This window comes from Coregonus clupeaformis, chromosome 34 (assembly GCF_020615455.1).
Source record: "Coregonus clupeaformis isolate EN_2021a chromosome 34, ASM2061545v1, whole genome shotgun sequence".
Taxonomy (NCBI): domain Eukaryota; kingdom Metazoa; phylum Chordata; class Actinopteri; order Salmoniformes; family Salmonidae; genus Coregonus; species Coregonus clupeaformis.
The window spans coordinates 509,046-530,324 of NC_059225.1; the positions used below are offsets into that span (position 1 = coordinate 509,046).

Here is a 21,279-nt window from a genome sequence, read left to right on the forward strand (position 1 = left end):
AGACCTTCAATTTCATACGGATTAATGAAAAAAGCCCCCATCTACAACAAAGTCATTGAAATTACGTTTCCAGTCCTGAGATGTGCACAAAAGGGAAGGGGGGTGGGTTGCTTCTATAATAGCTTCCCTTTCTCCCACAGTTTTCTGAAATTGTCTCAGTTGACATCAATGCTCATGCTTCACACAATATTTAGCTTTTTTTCAATGTGATGTGAAGGTTACTGACGCCTACAAGAGGCCTAAACTTAATATACCTTATAAACAAACGTAATTAGTGAGAGGCGATGCTAGCAGCTTAACTGTCGGCTTCTGCGGGGAAAAGCAAACAGCTGTTGATAATCACCTTACTTTTCTCATTTCGTTAGGGGTTATTTTTGCCGTTACTATGGCAGCAAGAGGTGAGCTCTGACACGACGCATGAATAAAGATGCCGTTGGACGATGATTCTAGAATGAACTGTGCTGTCAAACTCAACTGCAAACTAAAATAGCATTGACAGAAAGACACCTTGAACTTCTCATCACACTCACAATCATAACTAATATACAGCAGTTGAAGAATGTATCTTAACTCCAAGTGATACTTTTACTGACGGTCTAACACATCAAAAGTTGATAAGAATCAAGACTGAAGAGAGTACACGAGTCAATGTCATGCTTCAAATGCAGGGATATCTTTTGAAGGAACAGTGAAAATAGAAACAGCACTGCCTATGATATCCTTCCTCTCTCCTTTGTGGCAGCATTACTAGAAAGGGACAGATCCCAGTGAGTCCGTCTGGGGCTCACGGCAGTGTGTGTGTGCAGGCGGAGAGCTTTTGACAGTTACCGCCCTCCAGACCCAAAGACAGGCCTTTGCAATAAACCAGAGAGAAAAGCGGCTTAAGAGACATGTCAGCAGGGCCAAGGAGAGGACACTCACACAGACAACTTAATAAACACAGCGTCCTCTCTCCTCTCACTAGCCTTCTCCCTAACACTATCCCTCTGTCTATCTCTCTCTCCGGTCTTTCTCTCTCTGTCTGTCTTCCTCTCTCTTTTTCAAACAAGTTAAGCATCTGGTACACCGGTAACATTTAGCAATCTCTCTCTCTGTCAACGTCTTTTCTTTTTTCCTTTCTTTCCTTTTCTCTCCTTTCTTCTTGTTTGTCTCTACCTCCTCTGGGACAGCCCTGATGTTAGTGAAGCCTTTCCTAAAGACCACGTAGACGCGCTTGGCACCGCAGCGCAGGGAAGAGGTGGCACAGTCGAACGCTGTGTCTCCTGCACCCAGCACGATCACCGTGCCACGCAGCTCTGGCAGGGAAGACTTGCAGCTACACATTCCTAAAAGTGGGAGAAGAAGAGAAAAGGAGTTTCAATCTGATCATTTATTGTGTTGATTTTGAGATTCTGATGTACTAAATATATACACTACCAGTCAAAAGTTTGGACACAATTTTTTACATTATAGAATAATAGTGAAGACATCAAAACTATGAAATAACACATATGGAATCATGTAGTAACCAAAAAAGTGTTAAACAAATCAAAATATATTTTATATTTGAGATTCTTACTTTAAGACATGAAGGTCAGTCAATACGGAAAATGTCAAGAACTTTGAAAGTTTCTTCAAGTGCAGTCACAAAAAACATCAAGTGCTATGATGAAACTGGCTCTCATGAGGACCGCCACAGGAATGTAAGACCCAGAGTTACCTCTGCTGCAAAGGATAAGTTCATTAGAGTTACCAGCCTCAGAAATTGCAGCCCAAATAAATGCTTCACAGAGTTCAAGTCACAGACACATCTCAACATCAACTGTTCAGAGGGGAATGCGTGAATCAGGCCTTCATGGTCGAATTGCTGCAAAGAAACCACGACTAAAGGACACCAATAAGAAGAAGAGACATGCTTGGGTCAAGAAACACGAGCAATGGACATTAAACCGTGGAAATGTGTCCTTTGATCTGGAGTCCAAATTGGAGATTTTTGATTCCAACCGCCGTGTCTTTGTGAGACACGGTGTGGGTGAACGGATGATCTCCGCATGTGTAGTTCCCATCGTAAAGCATGGTGGAGGAGGTGTTATGGTGTGAGGGTGCTTTGCTGGTGACACTGACTGTGATTTATTTAGAATCCAAGGCACACTTATCCAGCATGGCTACCACAGCATTCTGCAGCGATTCGCCATCCCATCTGGTTTGGGCTTAGTGGGACTATCATTTGTTTTTCAACAGGACAATGACCCAACACACCTCCAGGCTGTGTAAGGGCTATTTTACCAAGAAGGAGAGTGATGGAGTGTTGCATCAGATGACCTGGCCTCCACAATCCCCCGACCTCAACCCAATTGAGATGGTTTGGGATGAGTCGGACGGCAGAGTGAAGGAAAAGCAGCCAACAAGTGCTCAGCATATGTGGGAACTCCTTCAAGACTGTTGGAAAAGCATTCCAGGTGAATCTGGTTAAGAGAGTGCCAAGAGTGTGAAAGGCTGTCATCAAGGCAAATGGCGGCTATATGAAGAATCTCAAATATAAAATGTATTTTGATTTGTTTAACACTTTTTTGGTTACTACATGATTCCATATGTGCTATTTCATAGTTTTGATGTCTTCACTATTATTCTACAATGTAAAAAAAAAGAAAAACCCTTGAATGAGTAGGTGTGTCCAAACCTTTGAAAAAAGGAGTAGTCTTTTGTAGTTGGGAATAGTAATCTCCAGGTGTCCTGTAAATTATTTGTAGAGATAATATGTTTTGCCTCTTTGGAGGTTCCTTGAATTTACCTTTTTTATTGCTGCGTCTGTCTAACTTGCCGAATGTGTGATTTACACTGAACAAAAATATAAACGCAACATCTAAAGCGTTGGTCCCATGTTTCATGAACTGAAATAAAAGGTCCCAGAAATGTTCCATATGCACAAAAAGTTTTGTGCTCAAATTTGTTTGCATCCCTGTTAGTGAGCATTTCTCCATTGCCAAGAGAATCCATCCACCTGACAGGTATGGCATATCAAGAAGCTGATTAAACAGGATGATCATTACACAGGTGCACCTTGTGCTGGGGACAATTAAAGGCCACTTTAAAATGTGCAGTTCTGTCAAACAACACAATGCCACAGATGTCTCAAGTTTTAAGGGAGCGTGCAATTGGCATGCTGACTGCAGGAATGTGCACCAGAGATGTTGCCAAATAATTTAATGTTCATTTCTCTACCATACACCGCCTCCAAAGTCGTTTTAGAGAATTTGGCAGTACGTCCAACTGGCCTCACAACCGCAGACCACGTGTATGGCGTTGTGTGGGTGAGCATTTTGCTGATGTCAACGTTGTGAACAGAGTGCCCCATGGTGGCAGTGGGGTTATGGTATGAGCAGGCATAAGCTATGGACAACGAACACAATTGCATTTTATCTATGGCAATTTGAATGCACAGAGATAACGTGACGAGATCCTAAAGCCCATTGTCGTGCCATTCATCCGCCGCCATCACCTTATGTTTCAGCATGAGAATGCACGGCCCCATGTCGCAAGGATCTGTACATAATTCCTGGAAGCTGAAAATGTTTCAGTTCTTCCAGATATGTCAGCCATTGAGCATGTTTGGGATGCTCTGGATCGACGTGTACGACAGCATGTTCCAATTCCCGCCAATATCCAGCAACTTCGCACAGCCATTGAAGAGGAGTGGGACAACATTCCACACAACTCTATGCCAAGGAGAAGTGTCGCGCTGCATAAGGCAAATGGTGGTCACATCAGACACTGACTGGTTTTCTGATCCACGCCCCTACTTTTTATTAAAGGTATCTGTGACCAACAGATGCATATTTGTATTCCCAGTCATGTGAAATCCATAGATTAGGGCCTAATGAATTTATTTCAATAGACTGATTACCTTATATGAACTGTAACCCAGTAAAATCTTTGAAATTGTTACATGTTGTGTTTATATTTTTGTTCAGTACAGGTCACCTGCTAAAATAATTGTTCCTGTCTGGATTTGATCTAATATAGCTTGAATTATATCTAAAAACTCCACATTTGCCCCTGGGGGGATATACAATGAAATCAATGTGTATTTTTCACCATGTAAGGTACAATTCAAAATGAGAAAACGGCTTTCTTAGTCTGTGTGCTGGGATATAAGGGAAAAGTTTATTCTTGTTTAGAAGGATTCCTATACCTCTGCTGTTATTACAGTAGGTGGCAGAATAGGCCTCTTTAACCCAGCTCCTCTTTAAATGTTAAATGTCTCTTTTTTTTATGTATCTCTTGAAGGAAAACCACATCTGCTGACAATCTCTTTAAATGATCAAGAACCTTATGCTTTTTAAAAAGTTGGATTTTGTTGTCCTTTACTTGTATAGAATCAAAGTTAACCTTGTCTGTTCCGTCTATCATTGAAGAACCAGATAACATTTTAGAGTCATTGTATGAATACATAGTTATTGTATACATTACATATATAGAACGTGTGAACATGTGGACTGAGCAGACATTTAACAGAAAACACACAAAAAAACATAAAGCAAAGTACTTCTTTGTACTTTGAGGCGCTGTGCCTTTTTAGGGCTTTTAAGCTCCAACTCCTATCCTAATGTACCAACAGTCTGTGGATTATGTTATTGTAAATACATTGGAGAAAGACTGTCACTTAAGTACTGTGGTCAGTTTGTAATACCTTGTAAATTAAATTAAAGTATAGTGGCTGGTGGGGCTCTATTTGGGGAGAGTGGGTCCACTGAAAGACCAGCTGACATCATGTCAGTGATTCTCTCGTTAACACAAGGCTGGAGATCACTCTGTCATGCTGATTGAGTTAGAATAACAGACTGGAAGCTTTAAAAGGAGGGTGGTGCTTGAAATCATTGTTATTCCTCTGTTAACCATGGTTACCTGCAAGGAAACACGTGCCGTCATCATTGCTTTTCACAAAAAGGGCTTCACAGGCAAGGATATTGTTGCTAGTAAGATTGCGCCTAAATCAACCATTTATTGGATCATCAAGAACTTCAAGGAGAGAGGTTCAATTGTTGTGAAGAAGGCTTCAGGGCGCCCAAGAAAGTCCAGCAAGCGCCAGGACCGTCTCCTAAAGTTGATTCAGCTGCGGGATCGGGGCACCACCAGTGCAGAGCTTGCTCAGGAATGGCAGCAGGCAGGTGTGAGTGCATCTGCACGCACAGTGAGGCAAATACTTTTGGAGGATGGCCTGGTGTCAAGAAGGGCAGCGAGGAAGCCACTTCTCTCCAGGAAAAACATCAGGGACAGACTGATATTCTGCAAAAGGTACAGGGATTGGACTGCTGAGGACTGGGGTAAAGTCATTTTCTCTGATGAATCCCCTTTCCGATTGTTTGGGGCATCCGGAAAAAAGCTTGTCCGGAGAAGACAAGGTGAGCGCTACCATCAGTCATGCCAACAGTAAAGCATTCTGAGACCATTCATGTGTGGGGTTGCTTCTCAGCCAAGGGAGTGGGCTCACTCACAATTTTGCCTAAGAACACAGCCATGAATAAAGAATGGTACCAACACATCCTCCGAGAGCAACTTCTCCCAACCATCCAAGAACAGTTTGGTGATGAACAATGCCTTTTCCAGCATGATGGAGCACCTTGCCATTAGGCAAAAGTGATTACTAAGTGGCTCGGGGAACAAAACATCAACATTTTGGGTCCATGGCCAGGAAACTCCCAAGACCTTAATCCCATTGAGAACTTGTGGTCAATCCTCAAGAGGCGGGTGGACAAACAAAAACCCACAAATTCTGACAAACTCCAAGCATTGATTATGCAAGAATGGGCTGCCATCAGTCAGGATGTGGCCCAGAAGTTAATTGACAGCATGCCAGGGCAGATTGCAGAGGTCTTGAAAAAGAAGGGTCAACACTGCAAATATTGACTCTTTGCATAAACTTAATGTAATTGTCAATAAAAGCCTTTGACACTTATGGAATGCTTGTAATTATACTTCAGTATACCATAGTAACATCTGACAAAAATATCTAAAAACACTGAAGCAGCAAACTATTGACCAATACTTGTGTCATTCTCAAAACTTTTGACCACGACTGTATGTCTAAGAGTTTAATTAATTATGTGAAAACTACACTGAACAAAAATATAAATGCAACATGCACTTATTTCAAAGATTTTACGAAGTTACAGTTCATATAAGGAAATCAGTCAATTGAAATAAATTCATTGACTGTGAATACAGATCAGATACAGCATCTCTTGGTCACAGATACTGTACCTTAAAAAAAAGGTAGGGACATTGATCAGAAAACCAGTCAGTTTCTGGTGTGACCACTATTTGCGTCATGCAGCGCAACACATCTCCTTCGCATAGAGTTGATCAGGCTGTTGATTGTGACCTGTGGAATGTTGTCCCGCTCCTCTTAAATGGCTGTGGGAAGTTGCTGGATATTGGCGGGAACTGGAACACGCTGTCGTACTTGTTGATCCAGAGCATCTCAAACATGCTCAATGGGTGACATGTCTGGTGAGTATCCTTGTGACATGCGGCTGTGCATTATCATGCTGAAACATGAGGTGATGGCGGCGGATGAATGGCACGACAATGGGCCTCAGGATCCTGTTATGGTATCTCTGTGCATTAAAATTGCCATCGAAAAAATGCTATTGCATTTGTTGTCCGTAGCTTATTCCTGCCCATACCATAACCCCACCACCACCATGAGGCACTCTGTTCACAACGTTGACATCAGCAAACCGCTCACCCACACTACGCCATATACGCTGTCGGGCATCTGTCCGGTATTCATCCAGTGTGACATTGGCAATCGTAGGTGAGCATTTGCCCACTGAAGTCAGTTACGACGCCGGACTGCAGTCCGATTAAGACCCTTGTGAGGAGGCTGGTGGCTGGTCTCAGACGATCTCGCAGGTGAAGAAGCCGGATGTGGAGGTCCTGGGCTGGCGTGGTTACACATGGTGTGCGGTTGTGAGGTCGGTTGGAAGTACTGCCAAATTCTCTAAAACGACATTATGGTAGAGAAATAAACATTCAATTATCTGGCAACAGTTCTGGTGGACATTCCTGCAGTCAGCATGCCAATTGCACGCTCCCTCAAAACTTGAGACATCTGTGGCACTGTGTTGTGACAAAACTGCACATTTTAGAGTGGCCTTTTATTGTCCCCAGCACAAGGTGCATCTGTGTAATGTTCATGCTGTTTAATCCGCTTCTTGATATGCCAGACCTGTCAGGTGGATGGTTTATCTTGGTAAAGGAGAAATGCTCACTAACAGGGATGTAAACAAATGTTTGAGAAATAAGCTTTTTGTGTGTATGGAACATTTATGGGATCTTTTATTTTAGCTTATGAAACATGGGACCAACACTTTACATGTTGTGTTTATATTTTTCAGTATAAATAAAATCGTAAAAAAAGAAACTATTTAGTTGCTGCTGTCACCGCTCGTTCTATTGGCTGCATTGTTTACCTGTTTTGCTGGCTTTGGCAACCAACGGTAGGAAATCCTTGGAGGTGTAAAAGCCTTGGTTGATCGTCAGCCCCTCAAATATCTTATGTCTGTTAGCCTGTGGAAGACCTGGTGACAAAACGACACAGAAGTAAAGCAACAGAGGTGAGAATAGTTTTATAGCAACAAATTAACAAATGGCACAGACAGAATTACGTCAATTCCTGAAAGTTTTATGTGATCACATATGATATTATGTGAAGTTAATGTGATAACATGACAACATGTAAAAGCAACATGTGAAAACATGATCTCATGTGAAATAAATGTGACAACATGGGGATGCAAAATGTATACGTTTTTCACATGTGAAAATGCAATTCCACATGTGAGAGTTAGATTTGCACATATGAAAAATGTTCACATGTGAAAATGCTCATTCGAACGTTTTTCACATGTAACTAGAAATTTCACATGTGAATCTGCAATTTACATGTGAGGTGAAAATACGTTATTCTCCTCACGTGAAAAGTTCGTGTTAACATGTGAACTCTAAATGTAATACATGGTTTCGCATGTGTCTCTTTCTATTTACATGTGAAAATTTCCGCTCAACATGTGAAAACTGCAACAAAAAAATTATGAATGAATGAAATTACAGTGGGGAAAAAAAGTATTTAGTCAGCCACCAATTGTGCAAGTTCTCCCACTTAAAAAGATGAGAGAGGCCTGTAATTTTCATCATAGGTACACGTCAACTATGACAGACAAAATGAGAAAAACATTTCCAGAAAATCACATTGTAGGATTTGTAATGAATTTATTTGCAAATTATGGTGGAAAATAAGTATTTGGTCAATAACAAAAGTTTCTCAATACTTTGTTATATACCCTTTGTTGGCAATGACACAGGTCAAACGTTTTCTGTAAGTCTTCACAAGGTTTTCACACACTGTTGCTGGTATTTTGGCCCATTCCTCCATGCAGATATCCTCTAGAGCAGTGATGTTTTGGGGCTGTCGCTGGGCAACACGGACTTTCAACTCCCTCCAAAGATTTTCTATGGGGTTGAGATCTGGAGACTGGCTAGGCCACTCCAGGACCTTGAAATGCTTCTTACGAAGCCACTCCTTCGTTGCCCGGGCGGTGTGTTTGGGATCATTGTCATGCTGAAAGACCCAGCCACGTTTCATCTTCAATGCCCTTGCTGATGGAAGGAGGTTGTCACTCAAAATCTCACGATACATGGCCCCATTCATTCTTTCCTTTACACGGATCAGTCGTCCTGGTCCCTTTGCAGAAAAACAGCCCCAAAGCATGAAGTTTCCACCCCCATGCTTCACAGTAGGTATGGTGTTCTTTGGATGCAACTCAGCATTCTTTGTCCTCCAAACACGACGAGTTGAGTTTTTATCAAAAAGTTATATTTTGGTTTCATCTGACCATATGACATTCTCCCAATCCTCTTCTGGATCATCCAAATGCACTCTAGCAAACTTCAGACGAGCCTGGACATGTACCGGCTTAAGCAGGGGGACACGTCTTGCACTGCAGGATTTGAGTCCCTGGCGGCGTAGTGTGTTACTGATGGTAGGCTTTGTTACTTTGGTGCCAGCTCTCTGCAGGTCATTCACTAGGTCCCCCCGTGTGGTTCTGGGATTTTTGCTCACCGTTCTTGTGATCATTTTGACCCCACGGGGTGAGATCTTGCGTGGAGCCCCAGATCGAGGGAGATTATCAGTGGTCTTGTATGTCTTCCATTTCCTAATAATTGCTCCCACAGTTGATTTCTTCAAACCAAGCTGCTTACCTATTGCAGATTCAGTCTTCCCAGCCTGGTGCAGGTCTACAATTTTGTTTCTGGTGTCCTTTGACAGCTCTTTGGTCTTGGCCATAGTGGAGTTTGGAGTGTGACTGTTTGAGGTTGTGGACAGGTGTCTTTTATACTGATAACAAGTTCAAACAGGTGCCATTAATACAGGTAATGAGTGGAGGACAGAGGAGCCTCTTAAAGAAGAAGTTACAGGTCTGTGAGAGCCAGAAATCTTGCTTGTTTGTAGTTGACCAAATACTTATTTTCCACCATAATTTGCAAATAAATTCATAAAAAATCATACAATGTGATTTTCTGGAGAAAAAAATTCGCAATTTGTCTGTCATAGTTGACGTGTACCTATGATGAAAATTACAGGCCTCTCTCATCTTTTTAAGTGGGAGAACTTGCACAATTGGTGGCTGACTAAATACTTTTTTTCCCCACTGTATATGGGGGTTTTAAAGTAAGTGGTACGCTGTTCAGATAAAATAGTGTAAAACAAATCTTTAATCAATGACAATATGATTACATTTGACATGATCACTTAGTACTGACTTTTCAATATGGCCCCAACTGGGCTTTGAACTCAACTGCTCATCTTTCTGCTGTGCTGCAAAGTCTGTAACATGACTTTACATATTCATTACCTATAATACATCTCTGCACTTAGCAAAATAGTGCCATCTGCTATTTTAGTTATCAGTTAATCTGACTATTCTGTCATCATTGATTTCATTTACTTATTTCCGCAATTTGAGGGGTTTTCTGTATAGTTGTCGAATGTTGGTAAGGCATATTATTCTGTTTTAATGTTACTCCTGAATCACTATGATAAATATAATAGTTTTCTTGAGTGTTTTTTTAACAAAGCTGAGATTGACTTTACTTAAGTCCAAAGCGTATGCGTACAGGTGAAATCAGTCATTAACACAGAGATGGTGGCATAGCAGGAAGATCGGAATGCCTTAAACCAAGAGGTTGCGAGTTCATATCCCAAGTGAGGACATGTTGAATGATAATTACTGTATAAATGAACATACACAATGTATTCTAACGACTCATTTTTGTTTGCAGGGCATCACCTGTGAAATCTCGTGAAAAATATTAGCATGAACAAGGTTATGTGATCACGTGAAAATCCACATGTGAAACTTCATGTGAAATATCATCAGATGTGAAGTGTTCCAAAAATACACAGTTTCACATGATTTTCATATGTGGAATTTCACATGTGCAAAACATGGAAATTTCACATGAAAATGTGATTTTCCACATGTGAAGTCATGTGTTTTTTCCATAAGGGAAACTAGGTAAGATTTAAAAGTAAAGGTTTCTGTGTACCCTTCCTTTTCTTCCTCCTCCTCATCCATCTTCCCAACTATCCTTTTCTCTCACTCCTCCTGTCTACAATCCTATGGAAGACAGGGCTCTCTACTGTCATGTCAATCCAGTAAAAACCTACACTGGACAGAAACGGTACTGTATTGGTTCCATTGTGTTCAGTACTGAGTTCTAAACCTAGACCTACAACTATCACAGTGATTTATTTTACAGGGACAATGCTTTAATCTTAGAAATACCTGACAAAGCCTCTATTTTACCACAAGCAATCACGTCACATTGATATGAACAAGGCTCAGATCTAACACAATAGCAGAAACTGAGGCTGCGTTTAAACATATATTTTCCCACTAATTGGTCTTTTGACGAATCAGATCAGCTCTTTTGCCCAAAATTGGGCAAAATAACAGAATTGGGCTGCTTGTGTAAATGCAGCCACCGAGAACAATTGGAAAGTGACACACTGAAATAATATAGCAATAACCTTTTTGAAGCAATATTGTAACATTAACTATATCAGTATGTTGGTGTATATTTATATTAACCCACTTGTTAAAATGCATGGCTCCTAATGGGGTAATTACAGTATATCACGGCTGAGGGCTCATTAAATATGGATATGAACTGCTGAGTAATGGTGACTGGGAGGGTAAATTGTGACACATAGCAGAGTAGTTTTCTAACAGTGTTTAAAAATGCAGGGTTACAGTATATGAAACAATGGGCACATTTCACTAAGAAACACAAGTGAGTAGTGTCCCTCATTTCTAGGAGAAGGCTTTTATGTTAAAACATTTGTGGCAGCCAATTCTGCAGCAGTAGTATAAGTAGTTAATCTACAGAAATAAAACACATATTTGGTTTAACAGTATATGCGCCAAACAAACAATATAGCATTTGTTTTCAATACGAACAGAAGAAAATACTATAGCACCATTATTGAAACCTTTCGGACTATATGCAGCTAAACAACAACAACAACAGCAATGTGTTTTCAAAGTGAAGTTACAGGACATTACCTTTAAACCTATTCATCTGGGTTCAAATTGACCCTCTCCAAACACCTCGCTACAGTGTTACTCTACCTGACTATAGAGTAAGTATTCAGACCACTTTACTTTTTCAACATTTTGTTACGTTACTGCCTTATTCTAAAATTGATTTTTTTATTTCTTTTTTTCCTCATCAATCTACAAATAATACCCAATAATGACAAAGCAAAAACAGGTTTGTAGAAATTTTAGCAAATGTATAAAAACAAAAACAAAATGAAATATCAAATTTACATAAGTATTCAGACCCTTTACTCAGTACTTTGTTGAAGCACCTTTGGCAGCGATTACAGCCTCAAGTCTTCTTGGGTATGACGCTACAAGCTTGGCACACCTGTATTTGGGGAGTTTCTCCCATTCTTCTCTGCAGATCCTCTCAAGCTCTGTCAGGTTGGATGGGGAGCAGTCGCTGCACAGCTATTTTCAGGTCTCTCCAGAGATGTTCGATCGGGTTCAAGTCCGGGGTCTGGATGGGCCACTCAAGGACATTCAGAGACTTGTCCCGAAGCCACTCCTGCGTTGACTTGGCTGTGTGCTTAGGTTCGTTGCCCTGTTGGAAGGGGAACCTTCGCCCTGTCTGAGGTCCTGAGCACTCTGGAGCAGGTTTTCATCAAGGATGTCTCTGTACTTTGCTCTGTTCATCTTTCCCTCGATTCTGACTAGTCTTCCAGTCCATGCCGCTGAAAAACATCCCCACAGCATTATGCTGCCACCACCATGCTTCACCGTAGGGATGGTGCCAGGTTTCCTCCAGACGTGACGCTTGGCATTCAGGCCAAAGAGTTCAATCTTGTTTCTCATGGTCTGAGAGTCGTTTAAGTGCCTTTTGGCAAACTCCAAGCAGGCTGTCATGTGCCTTTTACTGAGGAGTGGCTTCCGTCTGGCCACTCTACCATAAAGGCCTGATTGGTGGAGTGCTGCAGAGATGGTTGTCCTTCTGGAAGGTTCTCCCATCTCCACAGAGGAACTCTGGACCTCTGTCAGAGTGACCATCGGGTTCTTGGTCACCTCCCTGACCAAGGCCCTTCTCCCCGGATTGCTCAGTTTGGCCGGGCGGCCAGCTCTAGGAAGAGTCTTGGTGGTTCCAAACTTCTTCTATTTAAGAATGATGGAGGCCACTGTGTTCTTAGGGACCATCAATGCTGCAGAAATGTTTTGGTACCCTTCCCAGGATCTGTGCCTCGACACAATCTTGTCTCGGAGCTCTACGGACAATTCCTTCGACCTTATGGCTTTGTTTTTACTCTGACATGCACTGTCAACTGTGGGACCTTATATAGACAGGTGTGTGCCTTTCCAAATCATGTCCAATCAATGGAATTTACCACAGGTGGACTCCAATCAAGTTGTAGAAACATCTCAAGGATGATCAATGGAAACAGGATGCACCTGAGCTCAATTTCGAGTCTCATAGCAAGGGGTCGGAATACGTATGTAAATACGTATTTTTTTTGCAAAATTTTCAGAAACAACTGTTTTCCTTTGTCATTATGGGGTTTTGTGCATAGATTGATGAGGATTTTTATTAATTTAATCAATTTAAGAAATAAGGCTGTAACATAACAAAATGTGGAAAAAGTCAAGGGATCTGAATACTTTCCGAATGCATCATTAGTATTCAATACCAAATCAAAGCTCGTGAACAGAAAACCCTTGCAGTAGACGATCATGACAAAGTGGATTGTAAGTAATGCGGCTCCATTTGCCACGTATTTCATCTAATTTCCCTTCTCCTCTGTCGGTCTCTCTCTTTCTCCCTCTCCCTCGGCAGGCCGTCCGTGTACAGTGGAATGAACCCTACCCCTTTTTTTATATTAAGAATATAATATGATATATAATACATACTCTGTTGCAGATGTTTTCATTCGCCGCCGGGCCCTCCTCTCATTAATCAAACCTTATCAGTTGCCATCAGACTAGAGAAAGAGAAAGAGAGGGACGGAGAGAGAGAGAGCGAGAGGGACAGCGAGAGAGAGACAGGGAGTGAGAGGGAGATGGAGAGAGAGAGAGAGCGAGAGAGAGAGAGAGAGCGAGAGAGAAAAAGAGCGAGAGGCAGAGAGAGAGAGGCAGAGAGAGAGAGAGGCAGAGAGAGCGAGAGAGAGAGGCAGATGTAGAGAAGGAAAAATACAGAAAAGGAAGGGACAAGGGGTAGAAGGAGGAGGGGAGCGCACATTCACTCCCTGACCTCGTTCACCCTTATGATGAACAAGCACCAAGGACAGATTGTTAAATAATGCAGCGGCACACTAAGTACATTAAGATTTAACATAAATCAAGACCTCTGAAGCCATAACTGCCCTCTGTACTGGGATCCATTAACCTTGTCACTGGGAGAAAGGGACACGTCCAGAGAGAGGAAATGGACGCTTCCGCCACACCTTATGGAAGCCACTGGCACTCACATAGATAGGCCTTATGCTGGACTCCAAGTGAGCCATAATAATTCAAACGCAGTAAAGGGTACCATTTCAAAAGATAAATTGGTAGTGCTACACATTGGTTGTGGAAGAGATGAGTTTCTATAGAAATATATACATTAAATCAATTGTTATTAATTACGATGAAATGTATGTCAAGTTTTCCTTCTGATGTGAATTGATTGACACAACCTGATGTTGACTTCCTGATCGAAAATCAGCCCTGATCTGCATCATCCTGTCTACTATCCAACAACATCAGCTATTGATTTTCCAATGTTTTAAAATCACAAGCCGTCTTTAAAAATGATCAGAACCCTTTTTAACCATTCAAAACCACTTCTATCACGTTCCCTGCTTGTTATTTTCTTTACATCAACTTATTTCTTCCACCCCTCTTTTCAAGATGTGCCAATCCAATCAATGGACGGTCCGTTCATCTGTCCTTCCAGCCTTTCAGTAATATGCAGAACAGCTGCTGTCTTTAAAAACACCAAAGAAGGGATGGAATTTTAGTAAACCAGAGAAATCAAAGGAGAACCAAGACAATTGAGCCTCACCACCACAGATCACATTGTAGAGCGGAGGATAAAGGGTTAATCCACTGTTTAAACCAAATGAACCTTTGAGCTAGCTTCCTAAGCCTATAGCTCAGAAACAATGCCCTTATCTCTCTCCCTCAACCTGCCTTCCGTTCAGCATACTGCCAGGGAGAAATTAGCATGTCAATCATGTTGGAGGATGACATTTAAAAAGCCTGTAAAGGACTAGTATGAAAGGCTGTAAAGGACTAGTATGAAATCACAGAAATTAATTGCAAACACACTTCCAATTCATTTTTCATAGGGAATTGAAATTCCTTTACATCCCTTTGTGAGGAAAATGAGAAAAGAAATCCCAAAATGGTTTTAAATAAACGACTCTCCGTAATTAGGGAGTCCGCTATCAAATGACTAGGAGCGTTTTGAAACAATGAATTATAGGAGTCTTCTTTGTTCTGTCTTAGTTCAGTAAAAACAAACAAACAGACAGACAGCTTCAAGGAACGTTGGATTTCCCCAGATCCATACAGCTACAATACAGCTACATTTATTTGCCTGTATAGATTTATTTTTAACAATATTATTACTCCCTTAATACGTTTCTTTCATTTTGGCATATATTTGTTTCTGCAGAAGACGAAGTCTTCAGTTGAGGCAAATCATCACTATGTAATGGAGTGCTTCTTTGATTCTAATGAGAAATGGGAGCATTTGAATGAAGCTGACAGGTTCATAGAGGTATAAATGTTAACTCTCTCTGTCTCTCTCAAACACTGCTTCAACTGATGTACAGCCACAGAAGAAAGTAATCCTGCACCGATTGTTTCAACATTCCATAAACTAATGGACCAGCTAGACTCTGAAAGATGCAAATAGACAAGCAAATGAGACTGAAATAGCAAAAAGAGACCAGACCGTGTATTTTGAAAGGTTCAATTGATTCTACAGGTCATGGGTCACGATGGATTTAATTTGCAGATATCTGAGTGGATAAAAAAGGGAGAGCACAGACTATAATGAGCCCTCGGACCCTGACGAGGGAGTGTGTGTGTGCGTGTGTGTGCATGCATTTATGTGTGCGTGTTGGGGCGTGCGTGCGGGCGTGAATGTGTCTGTGTGCGTTTGAGGATTGACATCAGGTTAGCCTTCCGTGCCAGTGGTAAGGCGTATCGCTAAAGAGTATTCCGGGTCAGCGAATCAGAGCTCTGGGATAACTCAGCAGGGGGTACTCTGGGTAGAGATATTTGACAGGGGCACGTGGCATGCTCGGTGGCGCCCCAGCGGGCCTCACAACAGGCTCTGTTAATTTAGCATGCTGGGACACAGTATCGCACACAGAAATAACAAATTACAAGTGAATGAGGCCGATGCTGCGAGGCGGGTCAAAGCAGGACCTCTGAGAGAGCAGCCAGCTCACAGAGGATGCATCCCAAATGGCACCCTATTCCTTATATAGTGCACTACTTATGACCAGATCCCTATGGGCCACTGAGTGTCACATCATTACAGAAATGGTACCAAATGCTCTCACCATGGTTGACTTCATTAGAGCACACGGTACCACAAAACGTTTTGCGACAGAAAACAGAAATAAGCTATTCTTATTGGACAAGTTCATGTAATCACTCCATGAATACAACCCACATCATCTTTACATTTGCTCAAACATATTGGTATGAGAGTACATACAGTGCATTAGGAAAGTATTCAGACCCCTTGACTTTTTCCACATTTTGTTACGTTACAGCCCTATTCTGAATTGATTCAATTGTTTGTGACACTTGGCATTCAAGCCAAAGAGTTCAATCTTGGTTTCATCAAACCAGATAATCTTGTTTCTCTTGGTCTGAGAGTCTTTAGGTGCCTTTTGGCAAACTCCAAGCGGGCTGTCATGTGCCTTTTACTGAGGAGTGGCTTACGTCAGGCCACTCTACCATAAAGGCCTGATTAGTGGAGTGCTGCAGAGATGGTTGTCCTTCTGGAAGGTTCTCCCATCTCCACAGAGGAACTCTGGAACTCTGTCAGAGTGACCATCGGGTTCTTGGTCACCTTCCTGACCAAGGCCCTTCTCCCCCGATTGCTCAGTTTGACCGGGCGGCCAGCTCTAGGAAGAGTCTTGGTGGTTCCAAACTTCTTCCATTTAAGAATGATGGAGGCCACTGTGTTCAAACATTTCGAAAAACCTGTTTTCGCTTTGTCGTTATGGGATATTGATGAGGATTTTTATTTATTTCATCCATTTTAGAATAAGGCTGTAATATAACAAAATGTGGAAAAGGTCAAGGGGTCTTTATACTTTCAGTATGCACTGTATATACAGAGAAAGGGTGGAAAAGACAAGAAAAGGAATAAATGAATAACCAACCAATGCCGATAAAGACAGCTTTGTACCCTTCATCTCTCAGAGAGAGCAGAGTCATCCCGTCCTGGCCCAGGGCTTTCTCGCACACCACCTGAAACAATACAACACAACACAACTCATTAGTTATAATGGGAGCACCAGCTCTAAGAACATTTAAACATATAATCTATTGTATAATTATAATACATTTTATATGTAAAACACTTTATCAAAAACCCAAAGTTCTAACATGTGGCTTAACATTCCGGTTGGATGAGAATCTCTGTTAATGAGGTGTACCAATAATCAAAATGAGCTAACTTAGGCCGCTATTCACTCTTTACTTCAAATTCATCACTTCCACTATTGATCTTTTCACAGAACAGAACAGAACAGAGTAGAAGGAACCACATAGACATGCAAATGCCTCACCTCTAACTACTCCCCTCCACTCACTCCACTCCCTCCATTCTTTTCAGCAACCAAATCTGTTTCCTGGTCTAAAATGAATCATGAGCAGGTGCGGTCTGGTCTGGTCTGGTCTGCAGTGGCTGGCTGGCTGGCTAGCTGGCCGTGGCAAGGACTATCGATTGCCCTTTCTCACCATTGTGGCATTCAGACAACAGACAGACAGACAAGCTAGAGCATCGCCCCAAGTTGCAGCCGGTGCCGGAGACACAAGGTCTCTGCAGCCTGGAGCCTGCCCGCCTGCCTGCCTGATGCAGCTTTTAATTGTTCTTTATTAATGCGCCTGACATTTGGGCTGCTGATCTTCTCCCAGACCTGTCGCCTGCGCTAGACTCTGATGTAAACGAGGAAGGGGACAGGGGAATGGAGAGAGAGAGATGGAGGGAGAAATGGAGAGAGGGGACAGGGGGGAGATAGAGAGAGAGTGGGAGGGGAGGTGGGGGACTCATTACCTTGACGCCCAAATCCGTCATCAGCTCCACCTCGAAGTGCACTACCTCATATGGCAGCCTGAACTGAGGGATCTCCGCAGAGCTGCGAGAGAGAGAGAGAGAGAGAGGAAAAATTAATGTGACTGGGGGAAGGAGAAGGGGGAGGAGGAGCAGGAGGAAAAGGAGGAGGATGATGAGGATGAAGAAGAGGGAGGACAGAGAAAGGACTCTCAGAGGAATATGAAAAGTTAGGCGTGAGCAGGAAAAAATAGACAGAAAAAGGATTCTCTATACTGTTGCAACACCGATTCTTTTTTCTTATTCCATTTGATGATTTGGGTTTGTATTCACTTTTTCTACTTTCTCTACCTCAAAATTATCCTGCTTCTATGTCCAACCTCAAATTCTTAATTATATTCCCTGTGGTCCCTCAAGGTACGTGAAACCCACTGTGGACATTTACAGGACTCCTAGCAGAAATCAAAGAACGTCTGCTAAATTACTAAAATGTAAAATGTACTGAAGGCCTTGGTAGGTAATTGGTAACCCAGTCCAAACTCAGGCATTTGAAAGATGAATATTCACAATTACCAAGCCTCTCATTAGCAGCTGTGACCTTATACAATGTTCTTTATATTGATCCAGCAGACCCATGATCAACAATGCCCTTTAGTGGTAAATGCCCCACACAAAAGGACATGGATTTAGATGAATTACAGATGCATATCCGCAAGCGTTGACAAGGAGCCACAGATCTGGCTATAAGTTACACCATTGACTAATTGCTGCCCAGGAAGCGAATTAATACAGATGTAGGATCTTAATTTGATCACTCTTTTGTTGCTGAGAAAGATGGGCTTTGTCATTTACATAAATTCACTGAAAATCCACACTAGCACACGATATATTAACAGTATTGCACTGTTCATTTAGCCTACTTTTGGCAAAACTTTGTGGACTAAACGCTCAAATCCTGTTGCTGCAGGAATATTTTGCTGTGACAATATACACTGAGTATACCAAACATTAACAACACTTTTCTAATATTGAGCTCCTAATTTGTCTTTATGAAGACCAAGTTTGGGGTCAAAGCATTGTCCTAGTCCTATTAAACACTTTGGGAGCATTATTGGATAACATTTTTGTTATGTTACCAGCCATTGGAAAAAAAAATGTGGGGGTAAATAATTAAATTGTCAACTTGAAAAGAGGTCTAGGTGTGACAACAAACACTGGTGGGATTGAGAAGTTTTACCTCAATCCGCCGATCCACTTCTGTTTTTCGAATATGGTGATGTCATCGTAGCCAAGGCGAGCCAGGAAGGAAGCACAGCTAATGCTGGCCGGGCCACAGCCAATCAGAGCGATCTTGGAATGGAAGCTGTTAGGCATCTGGTCTGGAGGAGGGAGAGCTGGGTTCCTCACCTGAGGAATGCCCATCTTACTGAAGATCTGGGGGGATTACAGACAAATTAGGGAGTTTGGTTTACGTACTTGCTTGATCGCTTACTTACTTAGACCATTCAATTCCTTGTGGAATACAGGCCATCATTAACGAACCACAACCAGTTCCAAACCCTTTTGTCCTGTGTCATTCGTTCGATTCAATTTATGCTTGGTTTATCCCCATCCAATACTAGTAATGCCTGCCAATGCCTAGACTGACTGACTGTATGGCGTGTTCATTTGTCCTAGCCTTGCTAAAACCAGGCAAAGTGTTTGATTACACATATAAAACATTTCAAAACTCCAATCAAATTAGAACATGGTCTGCCCAACTAAAAGCTAGCTCTGGGACTACACCACACTGGCTGTTAAATAACTAGCCCTTGAGTAATATACTAGGAAAAATACGGAAGGAAAACAACATTAATCAGATAGCCACTGTCCACTGATGATGTTTAAGAGATATACAGACTACCGCAACACAAACAGTTGAAAGAGAATGCTGTAGCAGCAACATATCCATAATTAGGGGTGAAATGAGAGTGAGGATACTTTGTCTCCTTAATAAGATGATCTAGATCCATACATAAAGGCTTGGATTGTTACTACAATATTATGCCTGAGATATAGGTGATATTCATTTAGTTATTCATGAGTTTCATGATCTGTGAAGCCCAAATTGCTGCATGACAATGCATTTGTAATAGTGCTTAAGAGCAGTTCCGAGGCCTTGTTATTCAAAACACCCATCTCTGTTTTTCTAATTCCTCTCACACTCTAATTGAACACTCTAATTGAACATTGAACACCAAACTACTTGTGACAATTCGCTGTGGCGTTAGACGCTTTGCTTCACATTTTATGTATATGTGTGGGTAGCACTGGGTACAATAAGCACACAGCACACGCATACAGAAGCATCAATCAAAAGCATCATCCAGCTTCGATGGATGAAACATAACTCTCCCCTGCCCAGTGCATATCATCATAACAAACTGGACACATCAATACAGCTTTCACAAGACAACTCCCCTCTGGTCTGTCTGAACTACTGAGAGTTAACAGTAACACTGTCATTTAGCCCATATTATACACCTCAGTTCCAGACTCTAGATACACTAATACGCTTATATCCACTATAAGATTAGGAGAAGAATAAAGCCTAAATGAAAGGTGGCTTTGACTTTATCAGTAATGTTGAGAGGGACTTGAGCTAGGAGCATGGAGCGCAGGCTGAATGGAGCTGAGAGGAGCTGATAGAAGCTGAGCAGCGATAGCCCCTTCTCTTTCTCTCCTTCCTGAGCTTATCTAATTATCTGCTAGATAACCGCCCTGACCTTTCACATTTAAGGAGAGGAGAGCTGCCACATGATAGAGATGTATAGTAGTCACAGCAGATGTGGCGGGCGGTGGGCGGTGAGAGAGAGAAGAGAAGGCAGCGGACGGAAGGTTTTTGTAATTGTGCCTTTTATCCTTTAGGAAGTAATGTAACTTCACCGTGAGCGTCTCTTGCTTTCTGAGGTGTGTTACTAGATTCGTCTTGATAGGAAGAAGGCAGGAGGCGGAAGGTGTGCGAGACGGCTAGAAATGAACTGTTTTGTTGTACTGTTGTACTCAATTTCTGTACCAAAGAACAGCATCTAAATGCATGGCATACACAGTACCTGAGAGGATTCTAAATACACCGATTAAAGAACCCAACCCCTGGCAATGCCGCGAGCCAACCTGCCTCTCGTTCTGTGTGTGTCTCATTGTTCTAAAGCAATAGAGGGAAACTAACAGACTAACATGCAAAGATAATCATCCACGTCACTATAGATTCTGCTGAAGGTGTATACAGGCATACGATTTGTCATCTTGACTTCCTCTCATACAAAGTGATCTCGTTCTGCCGTTCTTCATTCAGTAGCTCTGTGTTGTCTATGAATGTACTCTACCTTGAACTATGGAATAGTTCAATTTAATTGGGCTGAGCACATCTACAGTACAGTT

The 21,279-nt window shown here is 41.9% G+C and overlaps 1 protein-coding gene across 1 annotated transcript in view; it reads right to left on the minus strand.

The window, feature by feature from the left end:
* LOC121549908 (dihydropyrimidine dehydrogenase [NADP(+)]-like) overlaps positions 1 to 21,279 on the minus strand; it is a 212,733-nt gene that overhangs the window by 106,548 nt on the left and 84,906 nt on the right. The window contains exons 6-10 of the mRNA XM_041861880.2: positions 19,097 to 19,293; positions 17,863 to 17,944; positions 16,967 to 17,054; positions 7,455 to 7,562; positions 1,156 to 1,325 (exon numbers count right to left, since the gene is read on the minus strand). Coding sequence (XP_041717814.2) covers positions 1,156 to 1,325; positions 7,455 to 7,562; positions 16,967 to 17,054; positions 17,863 to 17,944; positions 19,097 to 19,293 — 645 coding nt within the window. The remainder of the gene's footprint in view (positions 1 to 1,155; positions 1,326 to 7,454; positions 7,563 to 16,966; positions 17,055 to 17,862; positions 17,945 to 19,096; positions 19,294 to 21,279) is intronic.